The 22,864-nt window shown below is 32.6% G+C and overlaps 1 protein-coding gene across 1 annotated transcript in view; it reads left to right on the top strand.

The window, feature by feature from the left end:
* LOC149773769 (uncharacterized) overlaps positions 1 to 2,417 on the top strand; it is a 34,394-nt gene extending 31,977 nt beyond the window's left edge. The window contains exon 5 of the mRNA XM_089946029.1: positions 525 to 2,417. Coding sequence (XP_089802155.1) covers positions 525 to 532 — 8 coding nt within the window. The 3' untranslated portion in view covers positions 533 to 2,417. The remainder of the gene's footprint in view (positions 1 to 524) is intronic.
* The last annotated feature ends 20,447 nt before the right edge of the window (positions 2,418 to 22,864 follow it).

Here is a 22,864-nt window from a genome sequence, read left to right on the forward strand (position 1 = left end):
GTGTGACTCTTCTTTTATGACAGACTTTGAACCTTGAATTCCTCAGCTGTGTACATATATCACATATATCAATAATAGCTACATTCACGTGAAAGTTATGTATAGAAAGTTTAAACTCCATAAATGAAAACAGCGTGACATCATTATACAAAAATTGTTAAATCATATATACATACATATATATACTTACCGCATATATTTCATCTTGTGGTGCCACCAAACACGATATATTTTAACATTTGGTTTGCCACTCGTTGAAATATCACATACACACACACGGAATATATATGTGCTTTTCTTTTTTAACATATGAGAAAAATATGCAGTGGCACAATATATGTTCACTGCTTCTTTTATATTTAGAAGCTGACTACTTATTAAAAACAAACTTATATAATTTAGCTTAATATTCAGACGATTATTGTTTTGGTAAGCCTTATCTTATGTCTTTTGTATAGATGAAAGAGATCTTACACCATTTTAGTGTTTAATATACTTCTCATGTCTTGTCATTTCTTTTTCAGGAAGGTAAACAAGCTAATCCTGGCGGAGCTATTTGAATCAAAAGTGGCCGTGTACTACATTAATGTTTTTTTTTTGTTTTGAAGCGAATAATTATTTTTATAAAAGCTTTCAAGCAATTCAGTGGTTATGTTTATGTTACATATTTACGTGCTTTTTTGTTTTTGTCACTGTAAAAGTTTCAAATTTGGAAAAGGTCCCATTTAATGTTACCAAGAGTCTCAGAGGTTGAAATAATACATTACTCGGGCTGTTTTGCATGTGTTTATTTTCAATCGTAAACCTTTTCCTTTTGTTTAAAAGCAAATGAACCCTATTTGTGATAGTGTTACCATGAATAACCTGATATATCTATTCCCAATAAGGAATCTTATAAAAACAAAACGGAAGGTGGATGCATTCGTTACCTTTCTATGATATGAATTTAATTTCCATTCACTGTGTTGATTTCGGACATTCACATCGTGTTCGATATTGACATGACCAGGTAACTAAGGTTGACATGACCAGGTAACTAAGGTCAGTTCTTAATATATGATAAATACGGTAATTGGTTTCGGATATGTTAATCTCTTTTCTTTTCCCCAAGCAGTTTAATAAATTGGATACTTTCAACATTTGCCGTTCTCTTCATGTCACGTTGAGATACATTTCTTCGTGCAAAAGATGGCGTTTTATTCTCATCACCAAATACAAGGAGCAAATAATATTGCATAGAACTTCAAATCAGCTACATAATTGTGTGTAGTAGGACAATGGGTCCAAAATACATCCTTTCTGCTACTTACAAGTTTCAATAGATCTGAAAATCGTGAAATTTTCTATACCACTAGCCTATTAGGGGCAACAGGCAGAGGTTCTGTAGTGAGGTACAAATGTTAGACACATTCCCATCAATATTTTGAATGATACTTGAAAAGTCTCATATTATTCAAATCCAACCTCTATGTGGATAAGATTCCAAATAACAGAAATAAAATGCAACAATTATAACTCATTTTCAGCCATTTGGAATAGTTTTAATGGAATACTTGATTAATCTATGCTGTATACAGATGGCGTATATCGTTAGTGGATGAAACATTCTCCTGCACACAACCTAGACACTTTTATGTAGAAGTAATTACCGACCTGAAGCTTTCAGTTTGTAGCCGCGTATTATAAAAGTAATGACGTGACTTTCATTAATTAATATACAGTACCAATTATTTTCTGCACGAAGAGGTTGCATGTATAGTGTGAGAATAAATACAAACAATCAAAAAATTCAAATATGACCGTGCTAAATTATACATTGATTTGGGCAATAAAAGACCTGGTATAAAACATAGTATGATGAATATTAAACATTTGATAGATCCAAAACAATGCATTCCTATAATTCGATTAGGACAAAGTGTTCGACAGTTTTTTTTTCGAGAACATAAACAAATTATGTTCACGTATGTGTATTCTAAAGAAAATTGTTAATATTTGTAGGAAATTGAAAGCTTTTATTATAATGATATTTGGATGATAATTGAATATTCAATACAAATTATCTTTGTACATGTACACAAGGTTCTTTCTAATGAAGGTCTGTATATGATTATTTTTTTAAAACATCTTATTTCTGTTTTATTAGTTTTGACTCAAACCGAAAATGGTTATGCAAGTGAATTTAAGTGGATCAGTTCTTAAATCGTTCAAAGTCATGTTAAAAAAATTAAATTTAACCTGTGTGTAAGAGAATATCTACTTTGTCGTTTGATAAATATTACTGGGTATAATCTACATAACTAAGTTCTTCTTCTTCTCGGTATTATTCGTATTATTATTATTTTTGTTATTATTATTATTATTATTATTATTATTATTATTTCACTGTTTCTAGCGAAATAAACAAGAACTCTTTACCGACCGTGTGTTGGTTTCCATTGTTGAATTAGTACTATGAATATCTTATCTTCCCGCCATTATTACAAGTAGCAACTCTGGTTCAGAACATATCATTTGTCAAATGTTTGTAATTCATGTATGTTTCATTAATAACTTTGTAACAACAATAATTGCAATTGCATCAGTTGACAAATGAAGGGAGTATTTGCATTGGTCACAATAAAAAACATGTGATCAGATCCAATTGCCTTTATTTCTGTATAACCAATACGGAGAACTAACTTCTATAAATAGAGTCACGTGCTATGTAGCTAGTGAACCACTGGACTGGAAGGCACACACACTACATCTCTTTAAAACGAAACGAAAACATTGGTTTTACATTTTATTTAGAAACGAGGGTAAACTGATTCGACAGAATCAAATAATACATTTTTGTTGTTTTTCTGGATTTAAATCATTTTGTGCTTGACTAGATTTGGAAAATATAGTCTGGAAAACTCAAAATCTGCCAAGGACATTAGGGATACAGTACATTTACTGCAGCTTGTTGCAAATAATTTTAAACAATAGGTGAATGGATATAGGAAACGGATGGAAGCGGGTTTCAAAGACTAACTTTATATCAATTGGATTCACAATCATATGATGAAAAACGCCAACATTGATAGTTGCAATGTGGGGATGGAATGAAGATCCGCTTCACACACACACACACCCCATCGTAACTGTCAGTGTCTATGTTTTTCGCTGTTTGACAATTGGACCCCATCACTTTTACAATGTACCTATATTTTTATTTTCATTTCTAAGTAGCCTCTGTAGGTAGCTTAAGCTGTTAATCAACACCAAAGTAGATTTTAAGAGTCGAACAGGAATAAAATCTGGAGCTTTCTAGTGCAAATTACTTTGTCATGCGTCGCACCTATATAACATCCTGTAATATGGCAATGAATTTTTACTCGATCATCACGCAAAGGTTGTTTACAAATTTAACATTAATCTGTCGTATTTAAATCCGTTTCTTTTTCGCTCGTCAACCGTTTCATTCTAACGATTCTGATGACATTTGAAATACGATCCGCTTCTCCAGGCAACCGTTTTGATAGTCTCTTTGCATGATCCGTTCCTCGATAAACTTTACTAGGAACTATAAGCTACAATCAGCTGCACAAACATTTTTATAAGCGACGCCACAAAGAACGTGATTTTGTGCTTTCATTTAACTTGATTTATCAAGAGTATTTTCTGCGCCAAGTACAGGTTGACGAATACACTCGAAATCGAACTTAATTAAAAACGAAACTTTCATTTTATGTCTGTAGTTTTTGAAGTTTAAGATTTTATCTTTCTCACTGGGCATTGTTATTACTTGAACGTCAACGAAATATTGGAGACGATTTATTAAAGTTTAATTCTGTTTCAACACCGTGCAAGCAACTGTAACAAAAACATTTTCTTTATTTGTGCTTCTTGTACTGTTTTCCAACTAACCGGTTGAAGGTTTTAATCCGAACGTAATGATTTTCATAAAACAGCAGATTAACAGTTGGGTTGATGTTTTTGAAATATACAAAGAATACATGCTTTTTCGATTATCAACTAATACTACAACCCCATTGGAAACATCTGTCGTCGATGTTCTTAACGTTGATACAGCATTTTTGTTTATTTTAGTTGGAAGATCAACGTATGGATTACCTCTTATCCGATTTTATTTCATTGTATGAAATATTATTTCGAAAATAGCCTCAAACTTCTGACCAAAGCAAGATGCAGTATATTCTTCAGTCTTTATCCAAATGTCTTGATGAATTTCATCTGATAATATTTTAAGATCTGTTCCGACTAGCACAGTTTAGATTTCGTTGCAATATATGGATCAACAAGTTCTTCGTCAGAATCTGTTTCAGTTACATTTAACTTTGATGACATAACATGAGCTTGTAACAGGACCTTACATGCCTTATGTTCGTTAAGTTCGCGTTTTACAGTTGGATCAGATAAAATAGATTTGTAAAAGAAATGTTTCTTAGAACAGTTTGATTGTCACATTTAAAGCTGTTGTCGAATCCGACGAATGCCGAAGAAACTTTTATTGGGGAAAATGTTCAAAGTTAAGCTACTTTTCTCAATATATCGCAATTTCCACATAATATTTTATAGGTTTATTGTTCCTCTAATTAAGTATAAGATAAACAATCAAATTAATGCTAAATATTTATCAATTAGAGATTAGTATTTACTATACAAAACACGTCATGGAAAAATGCGATCTTCTAATCTTAGGGAAAGGGCTAATGAGCAAAAGATATTCTACGAATATCAAACATATAACGTTTTGTCAGGAAATATTTTGGCCGTTGTTATTAACAATACAACCAGAGCATCGTTTGGTGTAAAGACACAGACATGGTATAAGACAAAGGTTAAACAGAATGCCCATAACAAATACCTTGAAATGCTTAGATAAAATTTCATCTTCACGCTGTGCTGCGGCGACGTTCCAGATGGAATGCGAGTGTTTCACGTTAACAGAGACGTTACTGATGATAATATTACAATTTTAAGTTAGGAAAACAAATTTTAACCGCATCAGTGATTTGATCTATATGAATCAAACGATCAAGGTATTATCAGCAACATTAAAACGAAGGAGGTTACTGGAAATTTACAAAACAACGGGATATTTAAAAATATTGGTTAGAAGAAATAAAACTGATTTTGTTCATTATCTTTCAAGTTGGTTTCTGTTTGAAGTTGTCCGTGGCTCAAGTCCACTTGGTCTAATTGTGGATCACACCAACAACATAGAACTGACAACAGGCTAGCAATTCTTAATTTAACAACAACAAAATAAAATAATAGAAGAAGCTTAACAAAAAAGGTGTTAATTTTAGAACTGCTATGCCTAGAGTTTCAACAACGTTAGAAACTGAGAAGAAATATAATTTGTTTCAATGACAACTGCGTGAATACGTTTTAAGATTAAATTTAGTGCAGTTCGATTTGTATCTCATGCACAAAGAAATACCGCTACATCACAATCAACGTTAGACGAAATAATTTTCAGATACATAAACTAAATTAATTTCTGATTTTGTGAACAGGTGAACAAAATATTGACTTAAGAAACCTAAAAACTCTGCAAATGCCTGGATTTACTAAGCTCATTATTTCACATGGCCTTTGACTTCATCACCCTGGTGAAATAGCAAATGATACCAAATTTGAATCAGTAGTAGGATATTGTAGAGTCATGTAAAATAATAAAATTGCTACAGCTGAAATGAAGAGAGATATTATAATTTATTACTTGACAGTAGTTGGGATCCCAGTCATAAAACAGTTGCTCACACACCTCAGATGTTTGTCATGCTAGTTTTATAATTTTAGTTCAGCAAACACCGCCGGCTCCCCCTTCCCCCGTGTTTTGCCATCTCAGGTAAAATCACTGCCCTGCCACTCTCTTTAAATGCTATCAACAGCTGTTACCTTTGATCTTTTCACACCAGAGACTCTTCCCTCTGTTGGAAGTAATTAAGAAATGAAATATGGTTACCAAGCCTAAATTTAGACCTTTATGCAAACAGGCTTTTTGTTATGTTTTCCTTCATTCTTGAAACACTCAAATTTGTTGCAAAAACTATCAAGAAAGAATATTATTAAAAAATGGTATACCTATTAAAATAACATGTAGACAGTATTGGACTCGCATTTCTGTGCTACAGAAAACTGATAACAGAATAAGGACAAAAGCTGTATGTATGTATGTATGTATGTATGTATGTATGTATGTATGTATATATATATATATATATATATATATATATATATATATATATATATATATGTATTTATGCATGCATGTATGTACGTACGTAGGTACCTACGTACGTAGGTAGCTACGTACGTAGGTACCTACGTACGTGTGTGTGTGTATGTATGTATGTATGTATGTATGTATGTATGTATGTATGTATGTATGTATCTATGGCACATCTGCAGAACCATGTCCACCACATAGAATCAAGTTAATTTGGTAGCAATAATGTTACGGTACAACTTAATAAAGAGCAAGTATTCAAACTTCCACATAAAAGGAAGACATGTAGACCTATCAGCTAAAGATGAAACATAACATAATTACCTAATGAATCAGTTACTCATATCTTTTTATTAAAAAAAAATATTTACTATATATACACATTTGCGCCCACCTATTTTATTCAACCTGAACAATAGATAATACCATAGTTTTCACTTGAACTGTTTACCGATGTGTGTAGCAAAGAGTGTATTGATTGCCCATAGTTTCTTGTCTCACAAAAACGGTTGCAATGACATACAACCTTAAGGCATTATTGCAAAACAGGACAAAAGGACTAGATTGTTGTTGGAAAACTTTATTGCAAACATATAAATTATATAATATGTATACTACTTAAATTACTACTACTACTTCTACTAACAATAATAATAATAATAATAATAATAATAATCTCAGTTTAATCTCTCTTTGTCAGATAGACAGTTGAAAACCAGCAAATCAACACATTTATTTAAGACTACATTATTAGAAAAGGATTTTTTTAAAAAACTTTTTAAAAAATTGTTTTGACTAATCTTGCTAAAACAGCTTCTTCTAAAAGGTGAGTGTGTTTGTGTGTGATATGGATTTTTAACGTAGCTTTAACAACGTTTCAGTCATAACGCTACGATGTCTGCAGTGTGGCGGTTGATAGTGATGTCTAGCACTGGGGCATCATGCTGCAGACATGTAGCAACATATCCCACCCAGTCAGATTATCCTAATACCAGGCTGACCAGTCCAAACACGAACCTTTTAACGCTGAGTGCCTAGTGATGCAACTGTTAGTAACATTTTTATGTCTTTGGTATGAATCGACAGGGGTTCAAACCCGCGACATCCCTCATCCGATGCGGGCGTTCAAACTATTAGGCCACCACAGCGTTCCTTCTAAAAAAAATATTTTTTGAAAGGTAAACAAATGTGTAAATAGAATGGAACAAAATTCTCTCAAAAACATAATACCTTTTATACAGTCAATTTTGGTTAGTAATTCAAGATAAAATCGTTTTTTATTTTAAACTGCGGAATGTTAAAACCAGCTCTGATATTCTACAACAATAACAGGATTTTCAGTTTAACTGCTATGTTGGACATGTTGGAAAACACTGGCATCATTATCATTTGGGACCAACAAGATGTCTAGATGTCTAGAGAAGTCTTCTGATGGAATTTCATGTTGATATGAGTTTCTATGTAAAAGACGGTGGTCAATCTGGATTTTGTAATGGCAGCATTTCCAGCTTGGAAACATATGAAATCATAGGACGTATTGTAGTGAAAATACAATAGAGGTAACACGATTTTCAAGATAGCTAAAGTGCTGACCATATAGGAAGTCAGATTTGCACCATTTTCATTTTACAACCAACTCGACTTCATAGTCATTATGTGAAAACCCTATGCTGATGTGACCATTCATTCAGGAAAACTGATACTAGTGTCATGATTGCCACTGTAGTCAACTAAAATCAACAATGCATCATTCGAATTTTTTTTTTAAAACTCCCATGGCAATTGATTCCTTTCAAAAGGAGAAGCCATAACAAGATTTTTACGATACTGCTGTGGCAGCCATATTGGACATCAGTACAGTTCCATTTTTGGGGATCAACTGGACATCACAAAAACACTTTTAGTGGAATCAACATGCTGAAGGGATGAACCATACAGGAGAAGTAGCAATAACAAGATTTCAAAAATGTCTTTCTGGATGCCATATTGGATGTCCACCCAGCACCATTATTTTTTGGGACAAATAGACCATGGGGTGATTGTGTGTGTATGTGTAAAATTACAATGCAGCCGTCTCGGTGGTTGAAGAGAAGTAGTAAGAACAAGATGGAGTTAACATATGGACAGACAATGTAAACCATCATATATAAGCACACCTGGTATGTGTCAAGTAGCGCTAAAATTGATGATATGTCCTAAAATCGTTACTTCCATGTAACGAATTACTAGAGAATGACAGGTATGAAAATTTAGCCATGTCTCTGTTAGGGTCATGTTTTTCGTTCACATTTCCCCTCACATCGCCTCTCACTCCTCTAATTTCGTCAATCATAACATTATTTTTGTCATTTATTTTTTTTAAATTTGTATTGCTGAAGGAGTGGGAGTGCTAACCCAGTAAGATCAAAGTTTTATCTTAAAACCCAGCCGGGCAGGTACTTAAGCATATTATGAAACCTGGTCTGTACCTGATCATTTCAAAAAATTAAAATATAAATGTTCGTGGGTGCTGTATATTGCTACTACATACAAATAAATTACTTCAGTGAAAATGTTTTTAATAGGAGTCTGGTCTTAGGATGACAACTTTGTGTACACTCTTTAAATTTTATGATTAGATAACTAAAACATTTGCTCCATTCCATGAATTTACATTTCCTAATATAAGTCCTCTGAGTTAGAAAATAAACATTAAGTATGTACTATTAAATTGCCTGGACAGTTATTGCAATAAAAGAGTGTAATATGATATCATCAGACCTAACAGACGAAGAGAGCTTAGAAATGTTTAAAAACTTGCTGCTGGAATTTTTAATTATTTCACAGTGATGAAGTCGATAATAATAATAATAATAATAATAATAATAATAATAATAACAATAATAATAATAATAATAGGTATAATAGGAATAATAACGAGTGGTGTGATGTCTAATTTGGCCTCTTATTGTGTTTCTACTGTCGCAATACAGCAAATTCCTATTTATAATGCTACGGAATCATTTTTATTTTTATCTAATGGGGCATTATTGATTTTAAGCCAAATTTGCAGCCCAGTAATAGTCAATATATTTTACATACATAACTGATATCGCTAATCAAATATGCCGTTTAGAATTGTTTAAAAATGCTAAATGAATACGAATTCGAAAATCTAATATAAAATATTCATCCTCATTTAAAAGAAAGTAATTCACTAATTTATGTTAACCTATTTGATTTTAATTATATTTTTGGAAATTACTTTATAAAAAGGTTGCATATAGCATTAGTGTTCTTCTTTTCCGTCACTTAAACAAAGATGTTTTTGGGGAAAAAATGATCGTCTATTGTCTCCCACTTATGTTTGGGCTTCAATTTCCCCTACAGTCTCACTTCTCTGAGGATTTTTTTTTCTGTTTCATTGCAGAAAGGAGAGGGATCAAAAGCTAGCTCTGGTCGAATATAACGACATACAACTTTATCTGGGCATTTTTTTTCAGAAGACACTGCCTTTACATTTCGTGAAGCACCAACAGGAAACGTGCAAAACAACGACTTAGTATACAACAGCAGCAAAATGGCAATACAATTTGATACAAAGGACATATAGGTTTTCTGTTACTTATATTTTCTGGACATGTTACAAAATTTACAGTTTTTATGAGACAAAAAATAAGAAGGAGAAAGTCGAACCTAAAATAAGAAATTATTTGAAAAGGCCAAATAGTATTGTGACTTGTCCCATAAATGGCCATAGGCACGTGACACAAAACTCTGGAAAAGATTTGTGCGATTTACTTTCGTTTGGACAGTTTGATTCTTGCATGATATCACTGTTTTGAGCAATGTTTAAACACTTTTTTCAATCAGGACACAGTCTAGATAGATATTATGTTTGTTGTTGTCAAAACTGTATTTTGACACTTGCTGTAGATTGGGCCCGGAGTGGCCGAGTGGTCTAAAGTCTCGAGTTCGGCCAATGTGGGTATGTGAGAAACCTTGCCTGTAGATTCTCGGGTTCTACCTCCATCATTTTTACTGGCCGCCATGTATAGCCTAGCTTGTGCTGAAAAATAGCGTTAAACCTTACACCAACAACAACAACAACTTACTGTAGTTCGCTTCTCTACAAACAATTGATCTCACAATGGTAACCATTACTGTCAACAGCAATGTACATTTTTCAGTTTTGAATGCCACAATTCTCAGGGATCTCTCACTGCTTTGATCATGCAAAGGAGGCTTACCATGGCATTGAGGATGATATACTTGATGTACAAATGACATCTTTCTTGTTTCCAGATATGATTTCAAAATAAAGTCAATAACTGTTCGCAGCTAACACGAGTAACTGTTCCAACCAGCAAATATTAAATGTTATGTACATGTATTCAGGAATTATCATAAATATAATTAAGCATGTTCTCATACAAATTTCATGATTTATATATGTATCAGAAATGCACTTATATGATTTTTCATGCTTTATTATTGTGGTAACAAAGTCAATGGACAAGTACTAAGGACACATGAAAAAGGCAAAAGACAATATGGAATTGTTTACCTGTTGCTCATTTGACACCCCTGTAAGTGGATAAAAAGACTATAGTAACTACAGAATGTCAAGTTTGTATCGATATACATGGTGATAGTAGAGGTATAAACAGCTGTTTATAAAATTGTAAATTTAAATATCAATACTTTATATTAAAATATAATATTACTACAATGAGTTTGATTTGCTGTCTAATATGCATGTCTAGTCTAGGTAGTAATCTTGTTCAACTGAGTTTGGAGATATACATATTAGTAATATGATTGTGAGTCCGCCAACGTTTTATCTGCTATCTAGTAATAAACAGTACAACTAGTTCATTTCATCAGCTTTATAGACTCATTTTATTCAAAACAAATATAGGCATGCATAAATAAATATTTTATACATGCCAAGTGAGAAATATGAAGACTACATGCGTATACTAACTTATTTCTCAATTCAACATTATTCGTGAAAACAAATATCAGATGTACCACCAAGTCACTAGGCGCACACCCCCACACCCCCACCCCCACAAACACCCCATATATATATATATATATATATATATATATATATATATATATATATATATATATATATATTACACTTGTTTCTCAGTTCAATACTATTCATGATAACAAATATCAGATGTACCACCTATTCACTAGGCATACACACACATATACTTTAATACAAATACTGCTATCATACAGGTTAGCGAATTTTTAAATCGTACTCTACGAAGATTCGAACCCAGGTCCGCAGATAAACGGCACACATCGCCTTGCCTGCAAACACGAGCCCATATTCCCTCACGACTAAGCACACATCACAAAAAATTATATTACTCAATTGGTGTTATATGCACTCGTGTGTAGCAGACACACTCACATGACGACCTAATGACTAGGTCGTCATGCGAGTGTGTCTGTTGCACACGAGGTCATATATCATGATGACTTCCAATCTACGTTATGCTGACTCCAGCATTAGGAATATATTCTGGGCTGTTATCAGCTTATCTATGCCAGACTGATCCCAGCATGAAGAATTTATCTGATTTTAAATTGCATTTGCATGCATCCTAATCAACTCAGCTGACCCCAACTAGGCAATATAGCAATATTCTCACAATTATGTGTATGATTGTATTTTCCACTTTAAAAAAGAGTGCAGGATTGCTTGCGCCTTCTTCACACCTGACCCTTTATCATGACTTCTGAATGTATTGACAATTTAATGGAAGCATAGTGCACACAAAATGTTAAACACTTGTTGAAATTTTATATTCCCAATAATCAAATTAAACGATTTTTGCAACATATTTACATATTACGTTGAGGAGTGGTTTAAGTCTCACAAACATGTTTAAAACCGATCAACATAGCTACATGAACAGCATCTATAGTTCAATTAATACTTGAAAAAGCTGTTGGTGTAAATTGATTTGTGTTTCAAAAACTTATATTCTCATTATTTTGTCTGAAGCTTAAATCAGTTCTTGCTCAAAGTTGAATCGAGAACTATGTTGTTATTATGTGTCTGTCTTGATTAATCTTATCAATAAAAGTGGACTTCATATTGTGTTCTCTTGATACCTAATCAATGCACAAGCTTTATTCAGCACAGACACTATATATTGCAATTAATATAACCGTTTTAACTACTGGTACTGGTTTTTGAAAGTTGAAATGTTTTTAAATGTCAAAGAAAGTTAAAGTGAATATTTTTGTGTAAATCTAACATTTTATGCTATATGTTGTGATATGAAAATTTTCAGTGCTTGTTTTATATGTTGGAAAATACAGCATTATTTACAGTATGCCTTTTTGACATGGACTACCCTTTCTAGCAAAGAAATGTGAGAAAAAGAATCCGTCATTGTGCAATAGTGCAGGATTGAAAATTCCATCTTTGGATTACAAATCTTCATTACACTCTCAGCACATCATTCTGTATGACTTAAAAGTCAACGCTTCGAATAGAATTTTTCTATTCTACACAAATTTATATGATAGGATATATCATTACTACATTTTAACATGGAGATGAGCACTTTTTTTCTTGTGGAAGGTAGTCACAGTTGATAATCAGGAGAGTAATATTACTATGTGTGTGATTCGGATTTTTAATGTAGATTTAACAATATTTTAGTCATATCTCTATGGAGTCTGTACGGCAGTTTATAGTGATGTCTAGCACTGGGACATCATGCCTAAGACATGTATCATGATGCCCCACCCAGTCATGTTGACCTGACACCCGGCCGACCAGCTATAACGCTAAATTGATAATTTTCTTTCTTTATTTTATATTTGTGTTGGTCTCCAATTATTCCATTCTGTTGTTACTTCGCAAACTGCATGATCATACCAGATATTGCAAATATTGAAAACAATAGTCACGTGTATTTACATCCCTCCACCATTCCATTTTTTATTCGACAAGTGTGGTTACGAGATCGTCCAACTCTAAGACTTTCTAACAGTTTTGGATCTCTGTGCGATTTTGTGTAACCTCTGTGTCGCCGTCTGTGGTAGCATTGGTTCTGAGGTGGATACTGATGTTCTCGTGAATGACCAAAGTTTTGCGGCCAATGGGTTTGCAGCGAACTTGGGTGGGGATCTAGGTGTCCTTCAGCAGATTGGTAGGGGAGCGTCATGCGTGGTGGTTCTTCAATGATTTGACAGGGATGGGACTGAAAATAGTTTTTGGTGGTTGACTGGGTCCCATGAGTTTTATATTCCATTTTTTAAATATACTAATATCTCTATTTGAGTGAATATATATATATATATATATATATATATATATATATATATATATATATATATATATATATATATATATATACATATATATATATATACATATATATATATATATATATATATATATATATATATATATATATATATATATATATATATATATATATATATATATATCCTGTGGATGATGCATCATCCGTATATGTACAAATTCTATTCTTTATTTACCCTTGGTGAATAATCGTCACTTATAATTTTGTCAATCCGTACCTTGTTAATCCTATATGATATATAACCGTTGTCAATTTGTGAGTTTAACTTCTAAACACTGGTCAGCCATGGTGATAGATCCATAAGTCAATCATATTTTGTTATATTTTATATTTATTGATGATGTTGATTACCTGTTCAAGTTACGTACTATGTATGATTCGTCCTTATGTATGAGTTGATTAACTCAATGCTAATCATTTTGATTAAACAATTGTTGGATATTATGCTCAAAAGAATGGTGCCAGAATAATGATTGTTCAATTACATTATAAATAAACTTATTGTTAACGCAAATGATTTTTACAGTCGCTGATATGATTTCACCACAAGCAGGATCATCCTGTTACAACTGTGCGTAGTTGTATCAGTGTAGTTATGCATACAGGACAGGATGGGAACTAGCCTAGAAATGAGTGAACATAAAATAGAGTATGAACGAGTTTGGCTGGCGATGATTGGTTTATAATGTTCGTTATCGTTTAGGAAAAAGAATCTTTTCAGAGATTATCCTACTTGTACGTGACGAAAACAAAATAGAGACGTTCCATTGGTGGAATTTCAGTCCTTGAACAGTAGTTTTGAATGCTCATTGCTATAATTAGCACCTTACTCTTTGGTGCGGAATTGAAAGCACACGTTTCAAACAAATGCAGATGCAATTACCAAAATTGTCAAGGATATACAACATCCTCACAGTTTTGTTATCTGCTTCATCAATCAACATTTTCTAAGCGGATTATTGCCAGGGGACCATGACATTGTCATCCATCACAAAGTAGACTGCCATTTAATGCTTATCGATTGCAATTTGTAGCAGAAAATATTTATTGCAAAGCTTTCATTTGTATTTGTAAATTGTAATTGAGAATGTATCCGTTTCCAAAATATACATAAATTTGCGTATCCTGGTCATCGTGTGAGAAATAAAATGTCTGCGATGTGGAATAAAATTGGTTAAAGAATATAATGAAAGCAAAGAATCACAAAATTTTGCACAAACTTTCTTCTAACTTAAAAATTTGCAATAAATTTATACCTTAAACACATCCTAATTAAGTTTATGTAATTTAAATATGTCCCTCACCTCCTATTTCCAGTCACTGATGAATTCATTGATTTCGCATGGTTCAAATTTTTAAACTGGTCTCAGAATGCGAAACTATACGTCGCGAAAAGGAATAAAACATTAAATTGATGGAAAATAAACAACAAGTTTGCAAATTCTACTCAGGACATATTTCAGATAGTAAAATTTCCGGAAATATAGCACTGGGAAATTTCCCCGTATGTTCCGTAATTTAATTGTTTCCCTGAATAACTGATTCCATAGGAAATATGACTAAGATGTTTCTGGAGAACTAGGAAATATTTTTTTAGGGTTTTTAAGGTGTCTGTCACCGATACTTTGTATATATGATGAGGAGTGATATTTAAATCTTGAAAATGTTGTTAACTTTATGTTAGTAAGCTGGTTATTACCATCATCGACTGCAATGATGCACAGTCAATTTGTTTACAGTAATGGCTGTTATACTGACAGAGCATATTACTCCAATGCAGAGATTGTTTGTTTTGCTAGTGATTCTCAAAACAATGTGAGACCATGTCCAATCATTTCTCAGGAATTTACTGACACTGAGAGGGTGCGGATGGGTGGGGATGAATGGATGCGCTATGCTTTCCATGTTGCCATACGATTCAAGTAGATTCTCTATTATAATCCCGAAAATGGGGACATAACCATATCGACATTACGCGACACTACACACCGAAAGGGGGGAAACATGTATAAATCTAAGACATATCATGGAGACAATATTTACAAGGAACCAATTGTTTCTCCTTTTCCTTGAGAACTTTTGATTTATTTTCATTTATAACGTTGAGAAACAAGTAACTCATATTAGACTCGACTTAAGGACATGACGACCCTGACAATTTAGCTTAATGGGACAAAATAATGTGTACAACAAATGCAAAGCAAACACATCGTTACGTAAAAATAACAATATATATATATATATATATATATATATATATATATATATATATATATATATATATATATATATATATATATATCCATGGCAACACGAGAATGTTTGAAGTATAATTTAGAGTTAGTGATTGTACGGATGGAAACCTAGTATCGGGAATCTAAACAAGGACATCCTTTCTAAAATTAAGATGAACCCCATTTGAAAATACTTTTTGTTTCTGTTCGTGTATAATTTGTTTGTAGTTTATAAAGTAATAATAGCGATGCGGTGGCGGGGCATATAATAAAACATTATAACACTTCGTGGCGTTATAATTATTGGGATTCAGCTTAAAGGGTCAGCTCCTTTTCTCTGTAATATTTATCAAACGACTAAATGTATATTATCATACACACAGGTTAAATTTAGTCTACGTTTTAACAATTACAAGCGATGATCTACTTCAATTCACTTTTATAACAATCTAAGGTTTGAGTCAAAACTAATCAAAAATAAAATCTTTTCCAACAAATAATTATATGCAGTCGTTCATTATCAAGAACCCTTGCGTATGTGTACGAACATAATTTGTATTGAATATTCAATTATCATCCACATATCATTATAATAAAAGCTTTCAATTGTTTTAAAATATTACCAATGTCCTTTAAAATACACATATTTGAACATAATTTGATTCATTTCTTGGAAAAAGACCGTCGAACATTTCGTCCTAATCAAATTATAGGAATGCATGGTTTTGGATCTATCGAATATTTTATATTCATCATACTATGAATTTTTTACCAGGTTTTTATTGCCCAAATCAATCCACAATTTAGCACGATTGTATTTGAATGTTTGAAATTGTTGACATTTATTCTCACACTATACATGCAACCTCATCGTGCAGAAAATAATTGGTATATTAATTAATGAAAATCACGTCATCACCTTTATAATACGGGGCTACAAACAGAACTTCAGGTCCTCAATTACTTCTACATAAAGGTGTCTACGATGTGTCCAGGTTAATGTTTTCATTCACTATTATTATATATATCTATAGTAATTAAAACTTCTGACAAAGATCATTAGTGATTAGGCAGATCCATTATTATACGCCAGCATAGACCAATCAAGTACTTCATTAAAACCATTTTTTATAACCATTGATTCAGAATATGTTAAGCTAACGAGATAGCTGGAAACGAGAATTATATTTATATTTCTGCTTATGGAATCGTATCCTCATAGAGGATGGATTTGAATAATATGAGACTTTTCAAGTATCATTCAAAATATTGATGGGGATGTATCTAAAATGTGTACCTCACTACGGAACTTTTGCTGTTGCCCCTTAATCGGCTCGTGATAAAGAACATTTCATGATTTTCAGATCTAATGAGACTTGTAAGTAGCAGAAAGGGTGTATTTTGGACTCAGGTGTCCTACTAAACAAAAGTATGTAGCTAATTTTAATCTCGATATTAATGCAACATTATTTGCTCCTTCTATTTCGGTACCACTCAGGTAGCCTAGTGGTTAGAGCGTCCGCCTCTGATGCGGAAGGTCGTGGGTTCGATCCCCGGACGAGTCATATCAAAGACTTTTAAAAAATGGTATTAACAGCTGGCTCGCTTGGCGCACAGCATTAAGAGGTCAGGACTAGTCCGCCTGGTGTCAGGATAATGTGACTGGGTGGATGATCATACTACATGTCTGACTCATGATGTCCCAGTGCTAGACATCACTATGAATTATTACACTGCATACACCGTAATGATATAACAGAAAAATTGTTAAAGCTACCTCAAAAATCCAAATTACACGTACTCACTCCTTGTATCTGGTCGTCAGAATAAAAGGTACCAGATATGCGGCCACCTTTTGCAATAAGAATTAAATCTCAAACTGACATGAAGAGAACGGCAAATGTTAAAAGTACCCAAACCATTAAACTGCTTGGGGAAAAGAAAAAAGAATAACAAATCCAAAACCAATTTACCGTATTTATCATATGTTAAAAACTGATTTTAGTTACCGTGTCATGCCAATATCGAACACGATATAAACATCAGTCATAAACAGTATGAATGGAAATTAAATTTATATAATAGAAGGGTAGCGTGTTACGTGTTTAGGCTTAAATAAACAGTAAAACAGACAGAGTGAAAACAACAAGCTTTTTAAAATTTACAAATAATTTATATTCCTGGAAAATTCTGTAAAAATGAAAAAAAGGAGAAGAACTTACGGTTTCAAGAATCAAATATAAATAATATCTAAGAATAATCCACGAATTAAATTACAGAAGTCTAGTAATAAATGTTCTAATAATTTCAAATTCGAATCCGAATGTAAAATCCAAGATGGATGACGATGACGTATGATGTAGTCAGTACTGTGTGTATCTACAGTTCCTTGTAGAAATACAATTAATGGCACTCCGGCATTGGAAATCCAAATTAAACTTGTAAACAATGTATTTCCAAACTCTGTGTAGCACTCTTCAAATATTTCCAGAGAATAAAGAATGAATCCTTTTGAAATCCAAATCATCTGAAGATAATTAACTCAAAATCTGGCAGCAAAAATGAAAATGAATTGATACCAAGTGTAAAAGCCCTAAAACTGAGATCTCTGTCTCTAAAACAAATGTTATACTGTATCATAAGACGCAGTTTCTAAATTACCCCAAGTTGTGAAATCACAAGGGGTTTCACGTGATCGTGTTTATATCAAAGTACACAGAATATGGCCTTGATTAGAGCAATAAATTTTCTCTAAGAAATAAAAAAAATTAAAAAAATGTTGTTTACATCTTAAATCTAACCCCATCATAACCTTGGAAACAATACTTTTAAAATAAAATAAAACTTTGTTTACTAATATTGAATCACGGTCAGATTCCAGGTTGGCACCTGGTGTTTATGAAAAGAATGATTCAGGCCAGCCAATTTTTGAAAAAATATATCATCTCTAGTGGATAAATTTACATTACAATAGCATATAAGTTTTTTTTAAACTGACAAACAAAGAATTAAATTAAATTATATATATATATATATATATATATATATATATATATATATATATATATATATATATATATATATATATTAAATCAGATATACCTAGCAAACGACAACAGCCAGTTTCCATTTTTGTAATGCGATCACTTATTGGCAATAGGTATATCAGGTACTTCCGTACAAAGATAACAGAATTAGTGTTAATTTGCTTAAAATCACAAATAGGAGGTTTGCGTCTGAAACAAAAAAACGTATAAAGAAAAAATCGAGTAATGTATTATCTCACCCTCTGAGATTATTCGCAACATTAAATAGGGCCTTTTCCGAATCTGAATTTTTTACAGTGACAATAAAAAATTCACGTAAATATGAAATATAAACAAAACCGTTTAAATGCTTAAAAGCTTTTATAAAAGGTAATTATTAGTTTAAAAACAAACAGACGTTAAATTGATACACGGCCACTTTTCTTCAAATAGCTCCACCAGGATTAGCTTGTTTGCCTTCCTGAAAAAGAAATGACACGACATGAAAAGCATATTAACCACTAAAACAGTATAATATATCTTTCATCTATACATAAGCCATAACAAAGTGCTTGCCAAAACAATAATCGTCTGAATATTAAACTAAATTATAAAACAATTTTTTAAAGAAGTAGTCAGTTTCATGAATACCTCTGTATTTAACACAAGCAGTGAAGATATATTGTACCACTCCAAGCCAAAAACAAAAATACACATTCACAGATTATATATATATATATATATATATATATATATATATATATATATATATATATATATATATATATATATATTGACGATGATATAAGACGTTTTATAACATGACTGGATGAACGAAAGTATAAACAATAAATTGTGATGACATGTACGACACATTTATGAGAATAATTAATGATCGAAAGTAAAGAAATATTAAGCTTGCTGAAGGAAAGAAATGTATATAACTTAAATGACGTTATATTATACAGCTCCTTTCCTTCATCGAACTGTTCATCTTTCCAAGGAAGTATTAGATAAAGAAAATAACAGAAAAGCATCCTAAGTGGAAAGGTTCAGTGGAACATTTAAGTCCGGAAGGTGGGCGTGTTTTAGTGAAATGTAAACCATAAAATATTCATATATATTATCAAAATATACTGAGGAATATAAACTGTCATAAGAAACATCTATCCGTTTGAAGAATAATAGTATAGCAAGAAATCAAAAATATAAAATAACTTATCTGTTTACCTTACATCAGATGCCTTTGGAACATCCCGAATAGAGATTAGGTGAGACAATTAGAATCCCAAAACAAATCTATATTTGGTAATGGTTATCTTAATAATTTCACGAAAAATTGTTTTACAATCAGAGAAGTAATTTCAGGATATCCATATAATTCTGTATATTTAATTCGGGATAGCATATTGTGGCAATAGTTGCGAAGAAGGGATGTCGTGTTAAGACAAGCAAGCTGACGTCTGCAAGGATCAGGACATTATAAAAACTGAAAGTAAAATAGAACGTCAGAGACATATGGAAAGGATATAATGAATATTGTAATAGGAGTGAGGTGAAATAAAGATGTTGTATCACTAATTATAAATAACCATAGTTCATTGGTTATGTCGCTTAATGTATGATCTATTTCTCATGTGTATGTTGCTGGTACTTCTTCTTCCTGAGGTTTCAAGCCTCATCTGGCTCGACTCTTGTTCGTTTTTCTAAACGCATTGCTGCAATACACAAGCGTGTGAAACTTTTTATTGTAGTATTGTTGATATTGTGAATAATGTATATAAATTCGTTGGAAAATTCACAAGTGTACACATAAAATTATGCCGACCCATGTTCAAGCGATTCACCTGATGAAAGTTCATATTCAATGGATTCATCCTATTCAAATTCTATTTGCCTCTCTCTCACTTCACGGATTTCCAATTAATATTGTCCGTAATGAATGAGAGAGAGAGAGAGAGAGAGAGAGAGAGAGAGAGAGGGAGAGATGAAATTCCGCACGATGTTTAATTCAGTTTAAAACAGGGATGACATTTTTTCTCTTAATTTTCCAATGTCACTAATGATTAATAGGTAGAGATTTTCAAGAACATATAGAAGCAATAGCCTACTGTGAAGTCAGTATTTAAGAACACATCACAATTCGTTATATCAACAGTACTGGTGTATCAAATTGCTTTTTATATATACGTGTCAGAGCGGAAAGTGTTTACGTTTTATTTAGAGGGAGCGCATGTGGATTTGTATGTCATGTTGCCCACAGAGGGAACGCGCTGAAAACTTGATGCAAACTGTTAAAAATGTAGTCATCTAACCGTCTCTGTTAAATCAAATAATATTCCCTGAGGTAAATGTAATAAAGAACAGCTTATACATATGTTGGCTCGGGAAACTCGATGAGAACTTCATATAAATTAGTAACCTGCCATCACTGAAAGAAGACACTATTCTTCTATTACGAATTAACTTCGATTTCCAAACATAGATATAACAATAATTCCAACATTTTCTCACGTAGTGTAAATAAATGAAAAACAATGGTGCATTCAAATTTACAGGTACATTACATGCAACTGACTGAACGCCTCTTGATAGCTGAGTTGATTATAATTTTATCTAACCCAACTATGGGGAACCTGTCTATATTACCCGGTGGATCAATAAAGCTGATCAACTTGCTCCCTATGGGAATTCATTACAAACGTCGCAAAAAGCAGTGACTGCTGTTACACAGGCGTAACTTTGAAAATGTGTAAATATTTAATGAGTAAACAACAAAGGAAGCTAAATATCTATTTATTCCTAAGGGAGATTTCCGAAACTCCATATTAACTATCCTTGTGAAACGTCGTACCAAACAATGATAACCAACCTCCCCATTTCACCAGTCTGCGTACCTGGAGTTCCGATTATAAGGTCAAAAGTAACTGACAAATATAGAAACAGACATCAGGAGGAGGCATGCAGGGACTAATAGACAAATACTGCCTATCACAATTGATATGCAAGCGCGCAGATTCAATATAACAGGATTCATTATTTCCCGAGGGTAATGTAATAACGAAGAGTAAATCAAAAAGTTCCTTGGTAGAACTTCTTCCAAACCAAATATTACTAAGTAAATATGCAGTCATATAACTTTGCCATCCACTAGGTCTACATTTCAAGGGGAACATTTAATTAGTACGTACACAAAATTAAAGTAGACAACACAGGAAACTGAATGAGTATATCATTTCTCAAGATAATAAATAACGTTACAAGAGCAGAAATGAATACCAGAATGTTCGACTCTGAATTTGTTTTGATCGGATTTGAATTATCGCCTATGATAATTACGGCTTCAAATCCATCCCTTTTCTTTGTTTACGTTGGTATTTATTGACACCGTTCACCACCCCCTCCTGTCAATCAACATTGAAAACAGAATAAACGCAGTCTTCGAAATCTAATTAGATGAGACTTTGGGTATATTTAAGTATTATTTGTATTGAGGATTCTAACTAGATGTCATTTCTTTGTTGACCTCCAAAACTCTATATGACCATAAATGTTCCTGTGGCAAGACGGACTGGCTTTTCAACGACAATAAAATGCCCAAATTGGACTTTAGGAATTTATGCTAAGTAATAAGAACTGCATATTTATACTTAATAAACATTTTTTTAAAGTGAAAATTATCCACGTGCATTGTCCTCATGTATAAGATGTGCATAGCGATACACATGAAATGGCATCGGGGATTCTATGATTAGCGTAATATGACCTTTACCAGCGCCACATGCCAGATAATACGTTTCCTGCTTCCACCAAGTCTGGAATTATGATAATACCGCTTTGTGTTAAAAAGAGGGATTCCCAGTAAAAGCAGAGAGAAGCAAGTTTTATTGTAACAGGGAAATCATTAACCCCTACAACTTGGCAGATTCTGCTAGAGAATCATGTGAACTGGCTCATGTGCATGCTAGTGATGGATTACAGACCTTTACGGAAAGAAAAAAAAGTGCCATATTAAACGCATGTTGATAATAT

This window comes from Sinohyriopsis cumingii, unplaced genomic scaffold, assembly GCF_028554795.1.
Source record: "Sinohyriopsis cumingii isolate HCF-2022 unplaced genomic scaffold, ASM2855479v2 utg000576l, whole genome shotgun sequence".
NCBI lineage: Eukaryota > Metazoa > Mollusca > Bivalvia > Unionida > Unionidae > Sinohyriopsis > Sinohyriopsis cumingii.